Below are 26,386 nucleotides of genomic sequence, written 5' to 3'. Positions count from 1 at the left end.
TTGGTGGCAAATTCTGTTTTTAGGTTTATTGAAAACACCCCAAATTCCTTGCTTTGTAGGCTCCACTCATTCAATCAATATTTGTTGAGTACCTATTATGTGCCCGATGCTGATATGGATGCTGGGGATAAGCAATGGAAAAGACACTCCACTGCCCATGGAGTGTACATTCTCTAGAGAGAACACAGACAATGGCAGTATACAGGGGTATGAAGAAAGAAAAGAAGGTTACAAATTATGAAATGATGGAAGAGAAACACCAACTATTTAGATCACTGGCAGCCTCTCTGATGACATCTTATTTGAACAAAGATCTGAATGCTGAAGATGATTTGATTTTATGGGGAAAAATTGATATTTTACTTTGTTAAAAGTTAATACTATTTGCTCATATATCGTATCCTATGTGTATTTAATAACCCACACTCCTCTGGCTTCAGTTATATGACAAGGGTTTGGGATAAAGAAAGTGGGGGATTTTTCAGGTCTTTCTGTTGAGTTATTTTTTGGTTTTTATTATTATGTTTTTAATTTCAATACAAACCCAGGACATGAGATCTTAAATTATAAGCATAAACATTATGGTAAAAGAGGTTACTGAGCATAGAAGACAAAACTTAACCTCTGAACTCAGATTTAGGCTCAAATTTGGACCTGGATCCACAGGTTTACTATTTGTGTGGCCCGAGACAAGTCACTTAACCTTTCATAATTCTGTTTTCATCTCTACAGAGGCAAGATGATTCCATTCTGTCTTGCATAATTTAAGGTAATTAAAAAAAAACAACCTGGTATACAGAAGGTACTCCAACCATCATAACTATAATTTTTACCGTGTATGTGAAAGCACCGTGCACAGTGTCTGATCCCATGTAGGCGCCTGTTGGTTTCCTTCCTATTTATTTACATTATCAGCTTCTCTGTAATTTTTCATTTGTACAGATAAACAAGAGTTGATGGTATGTGAGTTTCTGCTTGATAGAATTTCATAGGACTCATTTCATCAGTGCTTGATTAGCTTCAAAGCTTCGAATCTAACCCAGTTTTGAGATAACTGGGAAATGAAACTAAGTGGAGGGAACAAATGTAGCATTGTAAGAGACGCGAAAGTCAGCTTGAGGTTGTCTGATGTTCTTAAACTAACATCATCTTTCATCTCCTATGCCCTTCTTCCCAGATAATAAGAGCTGTTCACTGAAAGTGCTGAGATAAACTAATGGGGAACAGGATACTACAAAAGACATTTGAAAGAGCCCATGTAATTTACTGCATGTCTGGTTTGTTTTACTTTCCAAAGCCTTCCTGTTGCTCAAGGAAATTTGTCTCCTCTGGCAACCTTCGGCCCTCTTTTGGCCAGGAGTCCAGAAAAAGCATTTGAGGGCAGGTAAACAGATGCAAAGCTCTCTGAGTGAGGAGTAAGTACAGGCCTTGCTTCCTGTGTCACATCTGAGGCATAAACAAAGTACCCTTTAGGATTTGTTTGAGAGAATTATCCCCAATGTAGGCAACCAAGAGGCTGCCGGTGCATTCAGATAGACATAACTCCCAACATGTTCTGAAGGTAATTTACATGAGTGAACCACTAAAAGCCTCCTACTCAATGAACTGTACCCCTGGGGAAAAGCTATGCAGGCCCGGATCAGTGTGGGAACAACATAAGGGTGTTCTCTGTGCCAAAAAGGGGATTGGGCTAGATGGAAAATCCCCAAAAAGGACCATCTGGCAGCATAAATTATCCATTTAAAATGGCTGGTGTGAGTTAATGACACCAAAGTCACCAGGCACATGTACAACATCCTTCGGTTGAGTTTTAATGTCCCCTCAGGCCCTGTTTCAATTATGACTTTCTATGCTGAATATGGCCAAATGTAAATGTATCCACTGTCCTCCCCCAACCCCCAACACATATACCATGAAACTGCATTTTTTCTGTAATGCAACAGGGAGAGGGGATGGAGAATCAATCCAGGAATATAGTATAATTGTGGGGGATTTCTCTATTATGCCATATATATAGTATCATTACCCCAAAAGAATTCGGCCATTAAACTTTCATTATTTAATGACTTCCAAAGAATCTAGGCATTCAGATGTTAAAATTTATGACGATTTGAATCATAAGGTGCAAACAGGAATAGAATCACTCTGAAAAAAAGTCACTAGGTCAAAGAACCCTATATTCAACCTGCCTCCATCAACCCCCAATATGCCCCCCCCAAATATCTACAAGGACCCAGAGAAGAGTCTCCCAGTGGGGGAGCTTCATGTACATCAACACAGTAAAGCAGCTTCTATGTGTATAAAACCTCATTAGCACACACAATACTCAAGCACCATGTACCAAACCTAACTATTTCGATTCTGATTTTCACTGAAGCAGGTGAACTGGCTAGAACTCCAATTAGTCTTTTAAAAAGGGTTCAAAGAAGTTGTACATCTTTTAATTTTTTAATAGCACATAAACTTTTCATTGGCACTTCCCTGAGATCTTGCTGATGATGCCGTTAAAGCCGCAATGGGGAGTCAGCATTTTCATTTGCATTTAGGCCTGGCTTTATTTCTTAGCCACTCTCGGTGAACTGGCATGAGCTAAGTGTGGTGCTAAGCAGATATGTATGACCTTTATAGAAGATCCACCACACCTTGAGTGCTGTGTTGGTAATAATTAGAAATAATGAGAAGATGGAGGCTAATCTTCCCATCCCTGCACTTCCCCTATCACCATGTAACGATCTCCTTATGCATCTGTGTCCTACCCCCAACTGTGAGTTCCTTGAAAGCCAAAGCCAGAGCCTTCCCATTTACCCTTCAGTTCCCAGAACCAGGCAGAAAGTCCCCAGTGAGGATGGCTGAATGAGTGAGTGAGAGTATTAAGTAGAAGCAAGACAAAGTGAAACTTCTGCATTTTAGTAAAGGGAGCAAGAGAAAGGACTCGGCTAGTGGGGCCTGAGCTTTTGTTTTTAATTATCATACAATAAAACTGCAGGGGGATGGAAGGTATCCATTTCTATGAATGTTAACACATGTATAGATTCCTGTACCCACCAGCACAATCAGGATACACGACAGTTCCATCACCCCAAAAATCTCTCTCATGCCATTCCCTCTGAGGATTGTTTTTTGATATGTCAGGGAGGAAAGACAGGAGTTAAGACCCGAAGACAAAAGGGTTAGTTCAGAAATCTCCTTGGTGCTTGTCTGTTCTTGCAAGGAATCACTCTGAGACCTAGGTGGGGGAGAATGATCAGAAAGCATTTTGTTTCAACCTTCCTCTGTGCTAGGTAGGTATAATTCTTAGATGGGTTGTGTTATGTTACCTTATTTAAATCTCAAGAGCATTGAAACAGCTATTAGTATTGACATTATAAAAATGAGGACACTTATGCTCAGAGAGGTTGGGTCCTTTGCCTATAATCCCACAGCCAGCAGGACCAAGAGCCAGGATCACACTCCATCCTCTCTATCCAATTGACTTTGCAGATTGAGAAAGGCACAGGAGAAGATTCTCCCTTGTCCATGTGGAGTTTAGACACGTGTGCTAGCTGAATTATTCACATTCCTCTCAAGACTCCAGAGCCAAGACTAGACTATCCCGGGAGGTCAGATTAGTAGTCATCATTTGCTTAGTTCACTAGAGACGGATAGAAAGATAGTTCTTCCATTTAAATAGAAACACAATAACGGCGATAACCAGTAACAGGAAAACATTTAAATACCTCCTCACAAATGAGCTGCAATTTTTTTGTGTGTTGGCGATCTGTCTAATTTTGACTCCAATGCTGTGTAAGTCTCTTTAAAAACCTTGGAAACTTCCAGGGACGCTTGGATGGCTCAGTTAAGCGTCCGACTCTTGATTTCGGCTCAGGATCTCTGATGGTGGGATCAAGCCCCCATCGGACTTGGTGTTCAGCACGAGTCTGCTTTTCCCCCTCCCTCCGCTCCCCCGCCCCGACTCGTGCTTTCTCTATCAATCAATCAATCAATAAAATCTTTAAAAACAAAATAAAAAACACTTCCTCATTTCATAAAAATCCAAGCACACACTGTGTAGCACAGGGACCCTCTTCTCCTTCCCAACATTATCCACCCGGTTGAAAAAGTTGACAGAGTTTTCTTTAAGATTATTAAAAAATAATCCCAAAAGCCAACCCCCAAAGGCACTCAGGAGAAAAACAAAAGCAAAGGCACATGACCACGGGACTGCAGGATAGGTAAGAATATGTAAGAGTCCAAAACCGCAGCCCATTTTTACAGCTTCTCAGGTCAGCTGTTATCTGCTCCCGGCCACCCTTCGGTGGAAGCAGCAGAGACAAACACGTGTTGGTGTGGAAGGATCCACCACTGTGAGGCGGCGGCCGTCAGTCCTGCGCACGTACGCACGCCCCCCACGCACGTTTCAGACGTGAGCGTGCTAGCCACGTGCCCCCGCGCCCACGCGCCCACGCGCCCGCGCCGCTCACCTGGCTCCACTTCATGCCATCCGCTGGACTGACTGCCGCTGCCCGGGGAGCGCCCTTGGCCTGTGTAAAATGGCTCTTCACCAGGACTGTCCATTTCATCCTCCACAGACTTGAGGCGCTTCGTGGAGCTGAAATAACAAAGGGGACATGTTTAAAAGCCATCCAAACCACCTCTCTTGGATAGCGCATCTCTGGTTGAAATAAAGCCAAAGGAGGAAGCCATTGGGCAACTTGGTGTAGTTCTAGCACTCTTTTTTAGGCTTCTTGTTCAGTGGAGTGAGTCACTGGAGGTGGAACAAAGTCTTGGGCCTGTGTTGTTCCAAGTATCTGGGTTTGATTTTTACTGTCCCTCAAGTTGCTGCTGCCGCTGCCACATTCTGTTCCTTTCTCCTTTGAGGAACTGATGGCTGGCTCCTGCGCCCATCTCCACCTGGAAGTGTCTGTGGGAAGACGGCATTTCGTGTCTCCTCAGGCAGCGGCGGGGACCTCGCCATCAGCAGTGTCCCTACACATCACTCAATCCCTCTGGCACCCCAGAAAGGATAAAGATCAGGGTTCAAAGCCCTTCAAGAAGAGCTTGGATTGCTTTTCTCTCTCTCTCTTTTTTCCTGTTTTCTCATCTTCCACTTGGATCTGTTCATTCAGAAAGTATATGCTGTGCAGCTACCATAGTCCAGGTTCTGATGGAGATGCTAGAGACAAATACAATGCTCCAGAGAGATAAAGATGGCGGGGAAGGAGTACATTTCCCTCTGAGAACTAGGGACATGGAAAAAAGAGTGGCCCAATCCTTCTTATGCCCTTCCTCTTTTGATGTCTACACAGAGGTCACCAAAATGAAGTTCTGGATATTTTTTATTTTCGGAGAGGTATGGTTGAGAAATCTCCAGAATGCATCTTGTTTCCTCCAGTTGAAGGACTGAATTTTTCTCCCAAGTTGAGGCTTCAGGAGTGGAAAGACAGTGAAATGCCATGTTGCTAATATGTTCTAATTGTCTTAATTGATTATGTCACTAACATACTATCAGAATGAATAGATTTCATATCTAGTGGTAGTGCCCTCTGGGAAATCTCTTCCTCACGTGTCAGGGTACAGATTTTTTAATGTTTTCATTTATCAAACACCTGTTGTGTCCCTTCTCTGTGCTAGGTGCTGTGCTAAATGCTGGGATATCGAGATGCATCAGACATGGCCCCTGTCTCCATGGAGTTCGCGGTCTAGCAGATAGAGATGCAGAGGCAAATAAAATTGTGCAAAAGAGAAATGTAGGTATTATGATGAGAGCACAGATAGGACACAGTGGATTTCTTGATGAAAGAAGAAAACAGTGATATGCCTGAGAGGTTGGGAAAAGCTTCCCAAAGGAAGTAGTTCCTGCACTGTCTGTATGAGTGAGTGTCGAGGAGACAGGCATAAGGAAGGAAAGGGTACGGATGGGCTGGTATTCAGCTGATGCACCACTCAGGCAGCCATTTTTATTTCAAAATATGGAAATACTTCTTTATCAATTGGCGAAGTGTCACCATCTCAAGTTTCCCCACCCTTGCCACCCCACCTTTGCCCCAGGACACGCTCATGATCCAAAAACTACAGGGTTACCATCGAATGCATCTGGGGCATTCCAGGACTCAGCCTGAGCACTGTGGCAGAGCGACATCCGTTCTAATTGGTACGCTCGTGTCACACAGGTTATTGGATATTCTGAACATTACTCGCTGGAGGGAGGTGTGTATCAGGCAGAAGCAACATCATGAGGAAGGTGTGACACACGCAGAGAATTGCCAGGTTCGTGGCCTGGCTGAAGTCGAAGTGAAAGATGGGGGTGGAGGTGACAGAAGATGATACGAATCTGGATTTTGTCCTATCAGCCATGGAGACTCCCTGAAAAAGTTTCAACAGACAGTGACATCAGAGTCGATTTCAGAAAGGCTGCTCTGGTAGTTGTGCAGGTGATGGCTTTGGAAAAGCAAAGGAAAAAGAAGGAGATGGATCCTACAGGCAGTGAGACAGTGAAGAGGCGATGGCTGCAATCTGAATAAGAAAATGTTGAGGACCCATGTAAGGCAAGAAATTCTCATTATTAAAGTTGGTATTCCAGTATGCTTTGTCTTTAAGTTCTGTTCTCATTAAAGCCAGACCACAGGAAAGCAGCATATCTGTAGCATGCTAGCTTAGAACCCAAAGCATAACCTTTAATAGCTAATTTTATGTTCTTCACTCGGCATTCCTTGAAGTTCAATGAAAAATAGCCACTTGGAGAACTTTTCTATAATATATGTGAAACTATATCAAATAGAATTTTTTTTGTAGAAGGATGTACACAAAAAATTCCTTCTCATACATAAAACCAGAAAAAAATGCGGTCTCTTTGCATGAATTTCTATTCTTTCTTTTTATCAGAAAATGCAGCTTCTATAACCTCGTGCCTCCCCTTCTTGCCTTGGCAACCAGGAATCTCAGGATTAAATGTAAGGTACAACTCTTGGGTCAGGCTCCTGATATAACAGTCTATCCTATTTTTCCATATGGTTTCTGGCTTCTCTATATTTATTGGTACCTGATGTATTTAAAACTTGAAAGTCACTTGAAACGATTTTGGAAGTTGGTAGAATACATGTTAAAAACAAAATAAATATTTCCCTTATGTTTCCTGGCAAATAAACGGCAAGACCTATATGTTCTGATGGGACTGTGAGATCTGTAAGGAAAGGACCTTCTTCTTCTTTTCTTTTTTTAAATCTCTAGTGCCTAACCACAGTGTTTGGCTAATAGCAGATGTTCAAAAACTGCTGAACTGGGCTACTGACTTAGAAACAGCCATATGAGTACTTGTGACAAGCATTCGCCCAAGTGTCATGATTCAATGAGATCCAATGCAAAAGGCCAATTCTGCTGCCTGTTATTCTTCCGTTACTAATATTTTCCTGAGTTTCTAAAATTTTTGATTTCCTTGGTGTCCCCTAATAAAATGCAAATACCCCATGCAGTTGTTAATCCTAAAGGTGAGAATCTGTAGTTATTAGCTCCCACCTTAGTTTGAAAACAAGGACTTTTCTGAGGTTGATACGGGATAATTGTCTGGAGGGTGGAGGTATAGGATGGAGGAGAGAAAAAGATCCAGGAGTGAAGCAAGTTAGAAGTGCCGGGAGGGACAGGTGGAAGGCTTCCAAGACAAAGTTTACTGACCTCACAAATTTGACAACTGGTTTATCTTGGTGAAGTTCTTTGGGATAAAACATATTTTATCTCAATTTTTACACAACCCTTTCTGTGATTTTGGAGATGTTTACCATGAAGGGGTACAGAACTGAAGTAAATGCCTACCCACCTCCTTTATTTATTTTTTTTATTTAGAAATGAATCATTCATGGATTTTGGTTTCTTGCTCTTGACTTTCTAACACACTGATCTGATTCTCCCAGAAACACTGGAGGAAAATAGGAAAGTACCAGTAAAGTCTCTAGCTAAGGGGGAAGATAAATACTCTTTTGAGGAGTGATGCACCATCTCTTCCTACGTGTGGAATTTGTTGTGTTCCTAGCAATTCTACCTAGAAATTAAGGTAAAACTATCACCTTCATTCTAAATATTTGTTTAATTCTGACTATATGCAAAGCGTAGAAACCTTACCTTATACCCACAAATCTGCAAAATGACTCTTTCTGGAGTGTTCATAGTACGCTGAACTGAAAACTTCCATTTACTTGTCAGTCTCTACCATTAGACTGCAGAGCTCCTATTACTTGATTTTATATCCACAGTGCCTAGGACAATGTCCTTGTTAAGAAATGTTTGTTGCCAATTTGGAGGAGTTACACGCTGTCCTCTATGGTACTGACAGTCCAGATGGGGAGGTAGGACGTGTACAAATCTCAAAGATGGTAATAGTAATAAAGGTAGCAAACACCAAGTATCCAGGAAAAATGGGGATAGTAGATATTCCTTTTTGGGGGCTTCATGTTCTTTCGTTCCTTACTGAAAGAGTAAGCCCCATTCCTAAGAGGATCTAATGTGAAAATTTCATGTTTTTAAAGTTCCAGCGCACCTGAGTTTGAATGTAGACTCTGCCATTTACTAGGTCTGTGACCTTGGTCAAGTTACTTAACTTCTCTGGGCTCTGGGTTGATCCGCTGTTAAATGGCGACACTGTCTATATTGTAAAAGTATTGTGAAGATTAAATCATAGCCGGTTTGTAAAGCATCTAATACAGTGTCTGCTAGGTGACCGATTAATATTGGCACGGCATGAACAAATATTGATTGGTTGATGAAATTTTCTATATGTAAATCTGGGGTATTCTTCTGGGCACATTTTCTAACCTGTACACAGATAATTCTGCTGAGTCTATATATTTAGAGAATAATTTAAAAAAAAAATCATCCTAGGAGAGCCTAATGAGAGTAAAACAAACATATTACCAAGTTATTAACTACTGCTGCTATTTATAATTAGCTCCTTATCAGGGTTAGTTATTTGCAGAATTTGAGAATGACAGTAGCCTTTTAAATGACATTAAAAACCAGGTTTCCACTCAGAGAATCACAGCAAAAGGCAACAAAGCAGCTGGAGAAGTCAAAAGGATGGGGTGGCGGGTGGGGGTGGGGGGAGACACGAACTGTTTGGGATGTCCATGGTACATGCGCAGCACACATATGAAAAACAAACAGCCCATCAACTTTTAAATTAATCACTGCCCACAAGTTATTTGCAAAGCTTTTTCATGTTGACTGAGTGCAGTTACACACAATGTCCCCTCCATCAGCAAACATTCAAAATCCTCAAAATGTATTAACACCCGAATGGGTTCACGATCTCATTCTTTCATTATAAATGTACTTTGGATTTCAGACTTTTTTTTTTTTTCTGAGGATCTGATGCTACAGGGAACTAAGGAGAACCCTTAAACAACATGAAAGATGAGCGTAGGATCTGGTGGTTATATTTAGGGAATAACTGCTTCTTTAACTGTCCTCAAGGTATTCGTCATGATGAAGCTGATTCTTTTTTTCTTTTCTTTTTCTTTCTTTCTTTCTCTCTCTTTCTTTCTTAAGTAATGCTGGTTAAAATATATAAAGTCAAGGTAAGAAGGAGTCGCCACCAAGGAAAATTTCTATAATCTGGCCATTGTTTTAAATCATAAAATTCCAGGGCTTGCTTGAAAGAAGAATATACCTTTGTGAAACGTTTTTCTGCCAAGTACACAAACATTAAAGATCGTTCTGCACCATTCTTTTCTTGGTTGTCACAGTCCAGTGCTAAAGCCAATTTGTAAAAGAATACTGTGGGTTTAATGCCTAATCCCTTTCCTTCTGGTACCGGTTATCTAGAGACAACAGGATCTTGCAAAATGCTTCATTTTGATTGGGGCTTTGTGACCTCAAGGGGATCCAGAACCCCAGAATCCTTATCTGGTTGTGCTCTTCCAGCTTTACTTTTTTAAAGGTCTCCTGGGGCAACAGAGTTTATGAGCCAGCCCCACCCTGCCGCAGGACTCCATTCAGTTTTGTGACCGCACACCTAGATACCGAATGGGTTTCATGCCACAGGGCAACTCCAATAGCCTGGATTTTGAGATCTGGGTGAGGGGAGGGGAAACGCGCTGGGACTGCGCTGTAATGTCTGCTGTAGGCACCGGGACCAGAACTGGTGTCTCCAGTGTCAACGTTTTGCCAAACAAGCCAAAACACATGCCCTTCTCCCTAGTCAAGCATTGTCCTTAATCTGCTGAGAACATGCTGTGTTTATCATCCATCCTTTCTCTATGCTTTGCTCATGTCGTCACCCCACCCAGACACTATTCCTTTTCCTTCCCATCTTGCCAACTCTAAACCAACATTTACAGCTGAACGCAAGTCAATCTTTTTGGATAAAGCCTGCCTTAACTATTTTTGGCCTATGCCATACAATTTAGCTCATTGTTTTCTACTATATATATATTTCTGCAGCATGTGCATTTGCTTTCTCTTCCCAATAAGACTGAGAGTCTGTTGGGGCTGAACAAACTTCTCTAGTATCTTCCACCAGTAGACGCACAATCCAAGTGCCTCTAGGCTCAGAGTCAAAATCAAGGTGTGGAACTATGGCGAGCCACCAATTAAATTACCTGGTAGAGGATGTGCTGGGTAAAGACCTCCTCATTGCTCCTGGACTCATGCTGTAGTATGAAGAACTTTCCAAATCTGAGAGAGAAAAATTTGGGCCAGTTCCTGCAGCTATTGGTGCTAGAAAAAAAAATAGTGATGTTCCGTGAATAAAAGATCAATGAGAGCATATATCAGTGTCGCATGTAATACATTTTATTTCTGAATTTATACAGTAAGCTTATCCAAAATAACCAGTAATGAACTCTGACCGCCAAAGAATGTTGACAACAAAAACTGTCTACGCCAGAAAGACTTTGTTTTATAATGTACCTTTTATCTTTTCTCTTTTTGTAATGGCAAACTGTCACCAAGGTTGCAACATTCCTGGAGGCTTTTAACAGAAAGACCTCCGCGTTTTGCTCTGAAACTTTTCTTGAATGACCAGCCAGAACATTCTCTGGGCTTTCCTAACTTTGTCTGATCCTGATCGCTTTCACTCATCGGCATTTTGGAAATCGTTCTGAACTGCAAATTCATCTTTCTGGGCTACCCATTCCCAATTTCCTGAGACGAGAAATGTGTGATCTCTCTCTGCTCTGAACCGCCTCGGTGCCTACACACACCTTCACTTTATTTGTGAGGCAGGGTCCTCAAACCACGGTTCCTGAGCCACAGTTCTTCTAAATAAAGTTTTACTGGAACACGGCCACGCCCACTTATTTACAGATGGTCTCTGCTTCCACACTGTGACGGCAGAGATTCACAGCCACACAGACACCGTATGGCTCACCAAGAAGATACTTATACAGAGGAATTTTCCGAGGTCTGACTTAAGAGATGGTTAAAGATAATTTTGATTGTATGTGATTTTCAGAGCTGACTATTGTGTGAGATGTCACTCTTTGTATATTTTTAAGGCCTGGAACCTCCAGATACCTTGTTGACAGTAGTAGTTTCATAGATATTTTTGAATGAATAAATAACACCTATCAATCTTATTTAAAAAACTCTGTGTAAAGTTAGTGGTGCAACTGTATGAGTGGAAATAACCTCTTCTTTTAAAAGATTATGCAAAAGCAGGAGCAACAGATTCATATATTATTATATTAAGGCACTGGTCTCAGAGTTAAGCCCGTGTAAGTGGATATATAAATAAGTTAAATAGAGGCTAATATCCATAAGAAGAAGGGATAATTAGAAATATCACAAACCAGGGACTTTTCATTCTTTCAACAAATGATCACTGCTATTGCCAAGAACTGGGCTGGGTGAGGAAGATGCTTAGAAGGAAGACATGGTCTTTATTCTGAAACAGCTCTGGAGGGAAGGTTGGCAGGTTATTTTCAATACAGTGTGATAAGTCCTTTGCTAGAGTTATTCCAAAATTGATATGGCCACATAGAAGTGGGTATCTAACCCAGCTGGGGAATGAGAGGTTCTGGGAGTAAAAAGACCTCAGAAAATGTGACCCCTTGGAAGATGTTAAAATGACAAGTTTGAATTGCCCAACTGGGAGGGATGGAGGCGTGCTAGGTAGGGGGGACAGCATTTATAAAAGTGAGGGAATATAAAATGAATACTGGATTTCTGATAACTCAGTGTGATGAAGTATACAGTACATGAAGAAAAGAGGGGAGGGTTAAGGTCAGATTACGAAGGGTCTTTAGGAACATGAATTTCTTTAAGAAACGTGACTTTGAGTCCAGCAGATTCCCAAGTTTAGAAGCTACAGAAGTGCTTATCACACTGTACTAATTGGGGGCCACTGCCGCATCTAATATAATCCCTGACACCAAGAGGCAGTCAGTAAGCACTGGTCAAATGGAACTGATTGCTAGTCAAAGGAGAACCAGCAAAGCCTGAGAATATATCACCAAATTTGCTTTTATAACCTAGAAACATCATCCTGTCATGAAGGTAGGTGTGGGGGACAAGGGGGTGGCCGTTGAAGAATATAATCAGTAAAACCACAGAGGCCAGTGGAGTCATTTAAAAAAGGTAAGGTGGGGATGGGTCTAAACTCAAGGGATGAAATGGAGGAGCCCAGTGTAAGTGATTTACGAGACAGACTCAGGAAAATGTGTTGATTTCTTGAGTGCGATAATAATGGAAAAGGGAGAGTATGGGATGACTCCTAAGATTACTGCTTGGGCAGCTGGGTGAATTGCAGTACCATAATAAGACTCTGGAATAGAGGAAAGGTTGGAAGGGATACGTATTATCTAAACATTTAGTTGTTTGATTACTCGCAATGGCTAAACTTTAATCGTAACTGTCATTATATAAAAACAGTCACTGCTAAGAAATGGAAAGCTCTGAAATTCACATACACTTTCTGAAATTCAAACCTATCTCTTAATGACAGGCTGTAATGGAGGAAGGGCCTTTAGTTCAAAAACCAATGGTTGAGCTTGGCAAAAAGTGTAAACAGAGTTCCAGTGAATGATTTTGCTAGTCATTCCCTCTTTTGCTTTTTCAGCTAAACTTATTTGCATAGTTTCCCCTTTTATTCCGTAATATTTTATAGCTGAAATAGGCTGGGGGGGGTGGGGAGGAGATTACTCCAATACGTCACCCCTCATCCCTCTCAGCAGCCTGATGTAGAACAGGTACGTATTAACATTTGTGCCTTCCTGGAGCTTAAAGATTCACACCTCTCATTAAAGAAGAGGGATGAGGCTGATCGGTGTCAAGGGTCTGGATTTAGATTTTCTAAGTTTTGGGATGAGGTTCGGGCCTCAGCCTAATGGCGCAGCTGCTTCATTCCCAAGCACCAGCAGAAGTGCGCAAGCCTCTCTCCCACCCTCGGAAGGAAAGATAAAGCCAGACGTGAGTGAACGGCCTGGCTGGACTGAGAGGAGAAGTCTGGGGCCCTCTGCCCAGCTGCCCCCACACCTCACCTTCTATTGACCACATTGTACCATGGAAAAATGTCTTCTGCCTTGATTGTCTTATTAAAATGTCAAAGGAGCCAGAATAGGTGAAGAAAGAAAAATACAGTGTAAATACAGTCTGCACACCTCTCAGAGAGAATAAAAAAATAACCAACCCACAGAAATGTTCCTTCGCTTGTCTGTATATTTACTTCCTGTGAAGCACTTAGCACACTGGCTTTGTAACTAGCAAAACGCTTATCAGGTGGGCTGGCGGAATTGTGATACTTTCTCAAAGTGTCTCTTGGAGTTATAGTGCATAACTTCAGGGCTTGACAAACTGCTTATGTGCGTCTTCAATTTTGTAACATCATTAAATTTCTGAAATGAGAATGGGTTTCACAACGTGGGTTAAATAATCCTAATAAAGTGCTGACCCAAACTCTGCATTCTTCCAAAAAGTCTTGTCAGGAAACACTCCCCAGTACTGTCTGTGTGTATGCATCGTATGAAGGTCAGCCGATCGGAATGGAATCGGAGTCAGTGACACTATGACAGTTAAAGAGAAAGCCCCATGCCTGTGGGGAGGGGTCACTGTTAAGTGTCCCCACAATGGGCTGGGTATTCTCAGGGCCTCTCGTCTGGGAGAACAGGAAGAGCCTTAGAGAGGCATCTGAGGAAGGTGGGCTTTCAGCAGGTTTTCCCAAGTAACTATGGAGCATTTTATTTTTTATACCTAACTTCATCCTCAAAACAACCTCTTTAGGAAAGTCCCTCTCCTAAATGAGAAAAACTAATCAGCCCCAAAATGAGGTTAACTGGCTTGCCATGGACTGCAGAAAGGCAAGAAAGAGGGAGGGCCAGGATTAAAAGTCAAGGGTATCTCACCCCAAAACCTGTTGCTTTTCTTACCCTACTACCCTGCCTGCTGTAAACAGTATTTGCCTTAAACTTCAGATGATAAAAAGGTACACGGTGTCTCTGTCTCACAAGGTTTACTACAGAGTGGAAGGATAAAATAATACTTGACTAATTCAATGCTGAATGTGTTCAATCTCATAGGAGGAATGCAACAGATGTGTTAGAAAAGTTCAAAGGAATGAGAAATCATATTGGCTTGTGGGATGAGAAAAATGTCTGATTCCAGGAGGAGTTGGGCACTGAAGCTAAGCCTTCAAGGATGGGAGGATTTAAAGAGGCTGAGAAAAAGAGGAGGGTTTCTAGGCAAATGACAGAGTATGTGCATAAGTTTGGAGGCAGGAAGTACAGTTAGTGATCTGTGGGATCCATGATGGTTTCTGAGTAGGGAAGTGATCATTGTTGAATCTGAGCAACATTAATATGACAAGAGCCTACAGAATGCACCAAAGGCGACTAAGGTGGGGAAATCAGTTGGTAGGTTGACGCATGAGTTAAGAGGGAAGGGGGGCCTAAACCATGCTGTCTGGAAAGAAAACAGAATTTTCACAGTGGATATCTGTCACCTTCATAAACAGGTACAAAAGATCTGTGTCCGGTTGTGCACTACAAAAGTGCATACACGAGCAAACAGGTCAAACTATCCCAACAAATATAAAATATCAGTAAGATGTATATAACCCAAGGCACTTCTTAGCTAATAATGGTAGTAAGTCCTTTTGGCAAATGAGGGAACTAAACGTTGTCAAGGGTTAAATGACTTGAACAACGTCTGCCCAGGATGTCATGCTGGGCTTCTGAAGCCAAAGACTAACAGCCTGCCTGATGTGTTACAGAGATTGTGTAGCCACTGCCAATCAAAGGTGGGGATGTTAAGGAAGGATTGGACCAACCACAACACTTCCTGTCTGTTCCATATATTGTGAAACCTGATTTTGTTCCACTTGTACTTGACCCTAGGCTCTATCGTTCTTAAATTATCTCACCCATGACATTTTCTCCCCCACTAGATTGAGTGCATTTTGAGGACTGTAAAGATAGACATCCCAGGGCATAGAAAAAGTGCTGGTGTGGGCCTAGGCATGATCGTCTAGGGTTTCAGCCTTGCCAATAACCCCCTGTATAGCTGAAGTCATTTAAACTCTTTGGACCTCAAAATTCCCATAACAGTTGTGATAGAAACGCAAACTGACCACCAATGCCAAGGCCATCGCCACCACAATAACAAGGACCAGTGTTTATTAAGCATGATTTATGGGCCAGATGCTGGCCTGAGCCCTCTAAACACATCATCTCATTTAATCCTCAGGACACTACCAGGGAGGGATTGAGGTACCAAGAGGTGAAGTAACGCCCCAAAGCCACAAAGTCAGAGGGTCATACCAGGTAACCTTTAATCCTCCAGATCTGACAGCCTTTTGTGTATTCCTAAACAGCTCTGCAGAGTTTTGTATGACGATCAATACAACACAAGAGCTGATGATCAATGAATATGCTCTGAATTAACAAGAATCAGTAATCACCCTCTCCGTTTGCCCTCCGCCCCCCAACTTTTGCCATACAAAGTGAAACTCAGAAACCTATAAATATGCATGAGCGGTGAGGACTGGTGCCTCACCTTTCTTAAGCAGGACTGCAGTGAGTCACACCTGAAGGTTTTGTGGATTTTGTTCCACGGAGGAGTTTTTCTCAAAGGATGAACTTTGGGGAATGGTCTCGTTGGATGTGATATCTGAGCCATTTGTCCCCCCAACTCCCTTCTTTCCTGTCATGAGTAGAAGGCAGTCTTTGTGTCATTTCTTAATAAATGGTTTGCTATTAAGGCATCATTATAGTAATGTGGGCTATTGGAAGAAAGGGGTTACTTTAGTAGCCAACCCTCTTAATGACCTGCTCTTCTGTACACATTAGTAGTTGGATAAGGTTGTGGTTATTGAACTTCTGCCATCCACCAGAGACAATCTGCTCGGGCTTGTGTTGTTGGAAAGAGAGGGTGATGGAAAAAAAAAATTCCTTCCAAAATTTCAAGTGACTCTGCCTGGGAGATGACAGTGCACTGAGTTTACAACTTGTTCAACAGGAATCAGCGGGGAGCATTAACTGAATGACTAGTGTGGCCAGCCTACCGCTAATTGGCACATATTCTCTGAGAGGCTACATCCAGTGGAATTCAGCAAATATTCACGGGGCCCTTTTCATGTGCCAGGTGCTGCTCCAGATGCTTGAGATCCATCAGTGGACAAGATATATAAGGCCCCCTGCCCTCGTGGGGCTTCCATTTTAGAGATTAACAATCATAGCCATCCCTTCCTCGAATTTCCACGGCAACTAAGGAATATGGCCACATGGCCAATAGGTAACCCTCAAAAAAGACGCCTGGGACTTACTATACTACTTCACTTTCAATTTATAAAATAACTATGAAAAAATAACAGAAGTATACTTCTCTCCAGATTATGTAATCTAATGCACTCACTGAGACTTTGGGAACTTGTACTTTCAGGCTTGGGGAGAAAAAAAAAATCCAACAACAAGCACACAGTTCTAGGGGCCCAGCACAATTTAGTGTTGCTTTGCATTCTGGTGGCAAAGATCTCATAAGAAAGTCCATGTCACTGGCACAAAAGGAGTGAACATGGGAAAATACTTGGTCTTCTTTCTATCAAAGGCACAGTTGTAAAACGCACAATGCTACGAAAACTCAAGCAAATCTGGAATCATCGTTAAAGGGAATTAACTTGGAAAGTAATTTATGGCAAGAAAATTCAACTCCTTTGTTATCTTCCTTTTACTGTAATATGCTTCCTGAACACTGCCTATGACAGAGGGCTTTTAGGAAGAAAAAAAATAAGTATAGTAAAATTAACTCATTTTATCAATTTGTGCTGTTGGCCAGAGTTTCCTGACTGTGGCTACGAGGGGCTGTAAAACTGATGAATTTGCATGGAAAAAGAAACCAGTGTAAGTAATTTGTGTAAGAGGTAACACGGACATACACTGCTATAATTCAGACACCCTGCAGATAGCAGCCTGCTGCAGTGTGAGCAGTTATGGGTTAGAAAAATGACCACACTGCAGTCAGTCTGACTTGAATGGAAATCAATCATAAAGGTACTTTCTCTGCAGCTTCTACACCACAGTCTTCAGCAACTCCTTTGCCAAGCAGATTTCTGGTCTGTAAACCGCGTGCTGATCTCCTTTCTATACCCTTCTTTTCTAAAAGGTCTGACCCAGTGCAGGCTAGGGGTATGGTTTTTCCAAAATGGAACATAAAAGAAAGGCGCTGGACCAAGACGAGGATTTCCCTCTATGTGGAAATGAACTTCCCTGCTATTATGAGATTTAAGCAATGCTTTTTATGAAATGTAGTATTAGGTGCCAAAAGCCACACAATGTTTTAACCCCATCAATGGCATCTGCTAATGCAGACAAAGCACTGTTTTCACACATCCACATTTGTGGATACAAGTTAAGAAATATGTGGGTTTGTGTTGCCAGAAAGGGTAGGAGGAGGTGAACACAGAAATTGTTATTTCTGAAAAAATGTTTTCTTTTTATTAAAATAAGAACAGTTCACTGATACCCTCTTCCTCCCCACTCTGACTCTTGAAGATGGTTTACCTTTGATAATAATTGTGAATTCAGTTTGTGAAGAAAGTGTACTCGGGCATTTTATTGACACAAAGAGAGCTCAGTCTTGGATCTCAAGAAACTTAGATTTCTACTCTATAAAGGAAGGAACAATTTCTACTTATCTCTGTATTCTCCGCATACAGTATGAGATGTTTCGTATATTACACATGCAACAAATGTTTACTGAATTGAACTAAAATTACATGAGCTTGTTAATGAAAAACAGCTATGAACTGATATTTATTGATCATTTATTACGTGTCAGGCTGATGTGCTATGTGTTTTACCCAAATTATCTCATTTCATCCTTGCAGTATCCCCACAGAACCTGTATTTGTTTATTCTCCTTTACAAATGGGAAACTGAGCTGTAAGGTTAAGTAACATGTTCAAGATCACACAGGTAAGTGACAGAGCAAGGATTTGAACCTGAGTATCTCCAGATACCAGCCCGAAGAAACAGAGGTGAAACTCACATTTCCTTTCTTTCATCATCAATTTCTACAGGGACGGAGTCAACAAGATTTATAGAGAAAAGTAACTGTCACCTATCCATGACGTGGGAAAACTTCTATCTGTCATCTTCCTTCTTCCTTCTTTGTGTTTTCAGGTCTTTAGAGTAGGAGTGTCAGCCTGTACTTCCCTGGACGGAGGGCCTGATATGTGGTCGAGCAGAGCCATTCGCGGCGGGGTTGGCAATGCTGACTGATCTCCTGCATTAGTGGCTTCTGCCTTGGGGACTGAAATTGATTTTCTGCATTTTAGAGTATCATCTCATCTTAGCTTTCGGTTGAGGTCAAATGTGGTACCCGTTTAGTACCTGATACAGCCTCAGCCATGGGATTAAGTCTTCCCTGACAGGGGATGGATTTGATGGCCTGAGACGTCTTTTTACCACAGTGATCTATAAACCAGGAAGGGCGTCTAAGCATAAGCCCCTTCACCAAGAGTGTACTGGGACTATCTGACCATTGGCTCTTAGGAGACCAAACGGTATCAGCAGAGTCTCATCCCAACAACCTACAAATCCAGCTGTCTGGATTTGTCCTAATAAGTCTCAGTATTTTCACTAAGAACTGTTTATTTTTTTTTTCCTTCTCCATTCACTGAAAGATCCTGGGTGTTAATATATACTCATATCAATCACATACTGCATTGACTCAGTTCCTGTATTGTGCTTAACGTGTGGCTTTGCTGAGTGTGGACTATACTGATCTCATCCTGGATGTGCCTACTGTGTCACCAACAGCAGTCTTCCGAATCAGCAAGAGTTAGCTAGGATGATATATACCAGCCAAAATCTCAATAATATTTGTGGTCTTATTGTGGGAGTAATATTGAATTTCTGTCAGGCTTCTGGAAATCCCAAAAATACCTATTAGTTTTCTAATATTATCCACTGGATAGGAATATCTGCTCTTAAAAAATTGAGGTTTATGAGTGCATAAATAAAAGTTTGCTAAAAATCACATTGCTGGTAATGACGTCTAGCATGCCCCTGCTACTCACAGGGAATTTTTATGCCCGTAATATAAAAAAAAGCAAAATTTAAATACTATAAAACTAAGAACTACTTTAAAGAACTCTGATAAAAATAATCAAGGTATGGCTAGCCACTTAAAAAGTTGTTAATGTGTCAGTGTTAGATTGAGAATTTTTAAAACATCTTGCTATCCATTAGATACCCTGGAAGAGAAATTTCCAGAATAACTCAGACATATAGGCTTTGGCTGAAAAGTTGAGGAGTAAGAATTTTCTGGTTTCTTAAAGCAGATGAATTAGGTCTAGTATTGGCATGCTCTTATTCCATCAGAATTATTAACTTTGAAGGGGTCATGAGAATGGTCCTTCTAATAAACTGACTTTTAGAATGTGAATCTCAAATCAGTCCTTCTTAATTTATACATGCACACAGAGTACATACAGACACATACACACATATTCTTAATAAATTTGCTGATAGTGTGGCCACCTCAAGGATCAGCTCTGAACGCAGAGTAAAAGACCAGGGACAGAGGCTTTGTTCAATGATGAGCATGGTGATTACCATTGTTGAGCATTTACTATATGCTAGACACGCGCCATTCTCTCACTTAATCCTCAAAACACTCCTGACAGCTATTACTATTTCCAGCATTCTGATGCAGGCCCAGCACACAGTTGGTTATTTAATAAATATTTGTTGATTGAATAAATGATTTTTACCTACGAGAAGAACATAGCTGGGAGGGGTTCAGTATTACCCAAAATCATATAGTTTGAAAGTGGCAGAGCCAGATCCCCAATTCTATATCCTGAACTATGATACCATCTTAAATATGGATTTTATAGAATGTATTACTCTTAGGAAACATAATCCACGAATTAGCTAGAAAAGATTAGAAATAGATGAATATATGAACAGAGATCATGATAACAAATTAGTATGGACATCAAGGTGTTATGTGTTTTGCTTGTCTTTGAGTCCAATCTTTAAAATAAGAATGCTTATGGCCCGGTCAATTTAGCAAGAGCTTCAGCTGAGAACAGAAAACAAAAGTCCTCCTCTCCCCCCACCCCCCACCCCAGAAACTGCCATGAGAACTCTCTCTACCAACTCTTACCGGGAAGGTTGTACAAAATGAGTGTAATAGAAAAAACGGGACTTTCAAGCATCGAGTTGATCAATGGATCTGCTGATGTCATAAGCATCTTTTCACCAGAGTTTTAATTTCAGTCACCATGCTGGTCCTAAAGCCACTGCCAGGGCCCACGCCGAACACAGGGCACACTGTACATTGCAATTTGTAAGTAAGGACGGGGACACCTCTCACTTTATGTGGTTCCTTCTCTATGGGGTGAGAAGAACGGAATAGGGAAAATCACGCGTGGCCGCCCATACTGTGAGCTGGGATTCAGAAGAAAGAGTAGGTTGGTGAAAATTTCTATTACCGCCAGGCCATTCCATTTGCCACCGGCTTTCCCATCCAAATCATCACCCCAAATATGTCAAGAAAAAAAAACTGTGCGACAAAACATCCTTCTGAACTAATTCAATTTCAGGGTTTATTTTGAAAATTTATTGAATTATAGCAGAGGAGACCCACTCAATTAAGCCAGCCAGACTGATATTTTTCTTCCTAAGAGTATGGCAATATTTATTATTTTATCTCTCTATGAAGGGCTGATTAAAACTAGGAAACATGTGCAATGTCATGATATATTCAGAATAAGGTGGTGTAGGCAGGCAAAATGGAAAAAAATTATAGGGCCAATCAGTATTTTCTAGTCCATAACTTAACAGATTTTCTTTAAAAACTGTATTTTAAAGATAGGCATTATGATTTTTTTGAAGGGCCTCCCACTCTTGTCTGCGGCACACCATAACCTCAATCTGGAAGAGGTGCCATTGACTTCTACAGACAGAAAATGTGTTAGGTTCATTTTAAAATTACTAGTAGAGCCTGCTATTGACCATCTAATTATGCCGAGTTCCATTTATAAACATAGCTAACCACTAAGTTTATGGAGACTTTTTGTGCTGCTTTAATAGGATATTGATCGAGAGCATAGTTTGAGTGGACTGCCATTGAATTGTGTAATGGCAAACAAAAGGCAAGGTCACAGCCACTGTTCATGCGAGGGCTGCAGTCTATTTTTTATTATAATCTTTTTGTTTCTTCCTTTAATGCTCAAGCCCAAATGGCTTCTTTCGAAACAAGGGCCTGCTTAAGAATATTAATTTTACAATTAATTTCCATGCAATGACCACAACTCTCATGTTACTTCGCAGAGGAGCAGGAACAGGCCACTTGCTCAGAAAGGAAAGTTTCAGATCTCCTCTCTTTTAACCAAGATCTAAAAATCCTGCAACTATTTTCAGTGGCACCCCAACGCACTGGACATCGGGCAGCCCTCATCCTATACCAACTTCCTCGTGAGTCTGTCTTTGTGAGAACATTTTGTAATTTCCAAGTTTGGGCTTATTCCTATCAAAGAGCTTCATTTTCTTGTTGTACCTTGGAGCCGAGTTAAGTCTGTTGTCCTTGCTCCAACGTGTCAGGTTAGAATACCGCCAGTTGTTCCTACAATATTGCTGGCCAGAGAACCCAAGCGCATGGATATGGGCACTCAAAGTTCCACAAAGGGCCTCGAGGCTTCAAAAAGAAGTTGAGAAATGAACTGCAGTTTGGATCCTAATGATGATTCCGGTGTGAAAATACAGAAAGAGTGCACATGTCTAAGGCAGAAAACAGCCACTAGGGTGCCACCTCATGCCAGGCTGAGGCAGACGCCTGGCTCCACTCACTGCCCCCCGCCCCCCATGACAAACAATTCGGGAATCCTGTAGCCACCCAGCAACCCGGCTTTGTGGCAGAGCCAGGACAGTTCAGCTGCTGGATTTACTAGATTCTGCAGCAGGGCAACGGGAACCAAAAATTCAGTCTGGGTAACTGAGAGTGGTTTTTACACCCAAAGACGCTAAGGCTGGCAACAGTATACTGGGAACCCTGGCTTTTCAAAATTCCAGGGCCATGAAGTCATCCCTAGCCACGAAGTTTACTTAACCCTTGCAGCCCGCTCGGGTGTACAAACCACTGCTCGAAAATTAGAACCCGCCAGGCCAGAATCACAATGGCCCATGTGTGTATTTGCGGTTTTCCTCTTTCCCAGTGAAGTATTTAAGGTTTCAGAGTCACCCCACCAACTTCAAGTAAAACAGTCAGCACTTTAGAAGGAAATGGGCAGAAGTAGTGGATTTTTCGGGAGGATTTTTCTGGGTTCATCCCAGGAAGGATATTTGGCAGCCTCAAAGCACACACTTTGAGGAAAACACCAGTGCAAAATAAGCAGGAGTGACGACCATCGAAGCGGGGTCATTTAGCAGCCGGTCGAGTGGGCTCTCTTTGTGGCGGCTTCATAGGAAAGAGACCCATCTGAAAATGCTTCTTGGAGGCTTTGTTTGAAAATGCAGCATCATGTAAGAACCCTTCCAACAGATGGTTCCTGTCTTTTTTCCTCATAGTATCATGCTAACACAACTTTAGTGATTCTGAACCGCATTGTTAGCACTTGGAAACCCCCTCCCCCGGAGCACAGAAGACCTCTCTTTCCCTCTGGCACCGTGTCTAGTGGTCTGTATTCCCCCTTCCCGACCCTCTCCTGGAACAAAGTAATAAATAACGACAAGGACTTTCAGATGGCCCTGTCACAGAGTGGGAAAGGTAGGAGGCGCGCCCCCAGACATCTACTCTTAGGCTGCAGGGCTTTGTGGCGAAGAGAGACAGACCTCTCCTTTCTTGCCTTTCGTAGACTCTAGATAATGCAAAAAATGAAAAGGTAAGGTAGGCAGGAGGCAAGGGTGAGAGGGAAATTAGTGAGACTGCAGCAGGAGCCCCTGATTCTAACAGCTCCATGCATCTGATCAGTATAATTTAATGACGAGCAACCTTGCCGCCTGACCCTCACCTCTGAACGTGTGAAGCTAAGCCAGCAGCTTTCTCTGGAGTTTCTCTGCCATTGCCACCCTGTAGTAACACGATTATAAACAACAAACTTAGCACATAGTGATTTCAGTGAATCCTCATGAGGAAGTGCTGAAATCGCACCTCCCTCCTCTATTAAATTTAAAAGGAGGAAAGCGAAAAACAGAAACTAACTGGAAACCCGAGGAAAGTAAATATTTATATTAGCAAATTTTCAAATTGCATGCTAAAGATTCAGGAAGAGGGAAAATGTTCAAACTACGGCCTCCATTAGTTTGATATTTCCAGGCCATACATGTGGTCATAAGTGTGACTGGGGGAACTGGATGGGGCTGAGATAAATAAGAGGGGGTTAAGAAGAAATGTGCAACAGAGTGGAAGAAATTGAAAGACACCGAGGCCATTAAAAACATCCAGATAAAGGCTGAACTCTTCATAGAATGAGTAATAATTCGGGGGAGTGGGCAGATGACTGGCTGCAGTGCAGGTGATTTTTCAGGAAGTGAGACTGTTCTATAAGGCACTGCAATAATGGATACATTTGTCAATACACAGAACCTACAAGGCAAAGGATGAACCCTAATGTAAACTTCTTGTAACAAATGTACCACATTAACAAAAGAGGTTAATAAATAGAGGAAACTGTACTGGGGGGGGGGGAGTGTAACAGTAAAATCCTGTACTTTTTGTTAGCCTAAAACTGAGAACCTAAAATTGCTCTAAAAAAAATAAAGCCTATTCATTAAAAAAATCATAACTGAAGACAAACCCAGGGGGAAAACATTTAATTAAGTATTTTAGTTGTTTTGGTTAATATGAAAATAGCTTTAACCTTTTTTTAATGCACAGATTAATAATATAAAAGTTTATCAACTCTAACAAGAAATGATTTTTAATTAAAGCACATAATCTTTGGATTCTGTTTAGCTCTGTAATGCAGTTATAGGAGAAGTCATGACAAAAATGTCTGCAGTCAGCTAGCCAAACACAACAAAGTAAAAAGAGCAAGTTTCTTTTAACCTCTTTGAGCATCACAGTCTCCTTCATCTGTAAAAAGGGACAATAACAGCACCCGTAGAAGGACTGAATGAGATTATGTTTACAAAGTGACTAGTACAGTGCCTGATACATAGTATATGCTTAATAAATGCTAGCTACTGTAATTTTTCATATTAGTATTGTGCTAACAGGGCTAACATTATGCATTTAATCAACTTATGTGCCAGTTAGCTTATTTCTACTTCAAGGTTGTAGAATGCACCCCCCCAGCCCCACTCATTTGTAAAAAGTGTCTACTGCACCTCTAACATGGACATTGAGCTCTTCCAACTCGGGGAAGGGGGCAGGGCTGCAAGAAATAGTTAAGGATTTTGACTCCTCCTGCAGCTTGAGTGTTCAGTCTTTCGGAAAGGTGTGTGGGTGAGGAGACCTGAGCTGGGGGATGGATCCTTACCCCAGCAGCCGAGGTTTTCTTGTGACATGTACCCCGACAAACCTGGATTAAAGATCTGCAAGAGGGAGGGGGGCTCTGGCCAGCAGTTTGGCTTGAAGCCATGATTTAGCTGACACAGCCCAGTCCCACTCTTGCCAAACAGTTTTAGTCAGCACGAGGCCATGTGTCAGTGAGTCCTACAGCGATTACACAGCAGTGTGCAGAATCAAAAAGCATTCAAGGGCCGAAGGACGCTCACGATGCCAGACATCAGCAACATAACCCCCGAAATGGGGACAGGAAACAAAACCAGGTCCCTCTGCAAATTCAATCTGTGGTCTGCCCATACCCTCTGGCAGTCTTGAAGGCAGGTTTAGAATTCGCTTGGCAACCATGCTATGTAGACTGAATGGAGGTCTAATCTAGCTTGGAACTGATAGGCCTTGGGATATAAGATCTTAAAGAGACATATGGAAAGTGGAAGAGGGACATGATTCTGGGGATGGTCCTGAGCAGCATGGGCCTTCTCTACAACACCCAGGCCTTGGGACACACTGATGGTAATAAAGACAAAATATAAGCATTACAGCAGCCAGGGTAGAATAAAACAGTCTGGTGCTCCAATGTTAGAGCTAAAAGGATCTTCTTCTCACTCTTGAAGGCTATGTTTAGTAAGGGCTCAATGGCGTATTTCCCTGTAATGCCATTATGACATATATATGTACATATATATATATATATCATCTATATCATTTTACTATTAAAATGACAAGAAAAATGTGGGATAGCGATCCTTTTTAAAAGTTTTACAAAGTGAAAAAAAATTTTTTAAATCTATAAATGCATTATTTGATCATGGTAAATGACTGGCTAGTTAGCTGTGCGAGGGCAGGCAGCATATATCCTGGGGATAGAACAAGGCCATCTCGTCTCTTCTTCACTGATTGGTACTTTAAGCACATTTGATAACATGGCAGGAACTTCTCCATTCCAACTCACACCCTCCTGCTCCTAATGCCTCATCCCTTATGGTTCCGCCTCCCTAACACTAGAACACCCCAGCATCAACCAAGGATCCCGGCTCCCAGAATTCCCACACTCATAGTTACTTCCCCCTACTTTCCCTGTCTTGTCCCACATTGTACATTTCTTCAAGTCCCCTTGGGCCCGTGTAAGAGGACATTTTCTAGCATTACACAGACTTAGCTTCAACTATTTACCCACTGTTTGACTTTGGGTAAATGACATAAATAGACCCACAATTTAACTCATTTGTAAAAAATGAGAGTAATTACTTATCTGACAAGTTTATTGCAAAGATAATTTATGCAACATACATGAAAACATAGCATAGTGTCTGGCAGATAGTGAATGCTCAACAGTCATTAGATTTTTTTGTCTAGCCCTCAGACTCCAGATCCTCTGCTTCCATCTTATATCCCACTTTCTGGATTCTTAATAGTCTTCCAGCTTTAAGAAATAAGAATAGACAGAATCTGAGCCTGTGAGATTGGGATGGCT

General features: G+C 41.7%; 1 protein-coding gene across 6 annotated transcripts in view; it reads right to left on the bottom strand.

Moving 5' to 3' along the window:
- NFIA (nuclear factor I A) overlaps positions 1-26,386 on the bottom strand; it is a 355,478-nt gene that overhangs the window by 93,572 nt on the left and 235,520 nt on the right. For all 6 annotated transcript variants that reach the window (XM_027597934.2, XM_027597919.2, XM_027597911.2 and 3 more), the window contains 2 exons: positions 10,566-10,683; positions 4,461-4,588 (listed from right to left, as the gene is read on the bottom strand). In XM_027597934.2, the coding sequence (XP_027453735.1) occupies positions 4,461-4,588; positions 10,566-10,683 (246 nt within the window). The remainder of the gene's footprint in view (positions 1-4,460; positions 4,589-10,565; positions 10,684-26,386) is intronic.

Source organism: Zalophus californianus, chromosome 4 (assembly GCF_009762305.2).
Source record: "Zalophus californianus isolate mZalCal1 chromosome 4, mZalCal1.pri.v2, whole genome shotgun sequence".
NCBI classification, from domain to species: Eukaryota; Metazoa; Chordata; class Mammalia; order Carnivora; family Otariidae; genus Zalophus; species Zalophus californianus.
The sequence above is the reverse complement of the archived record's forward strand: the minus strand, read 5'-3'. Positions and strand labels throughout refer to the sequence as shown.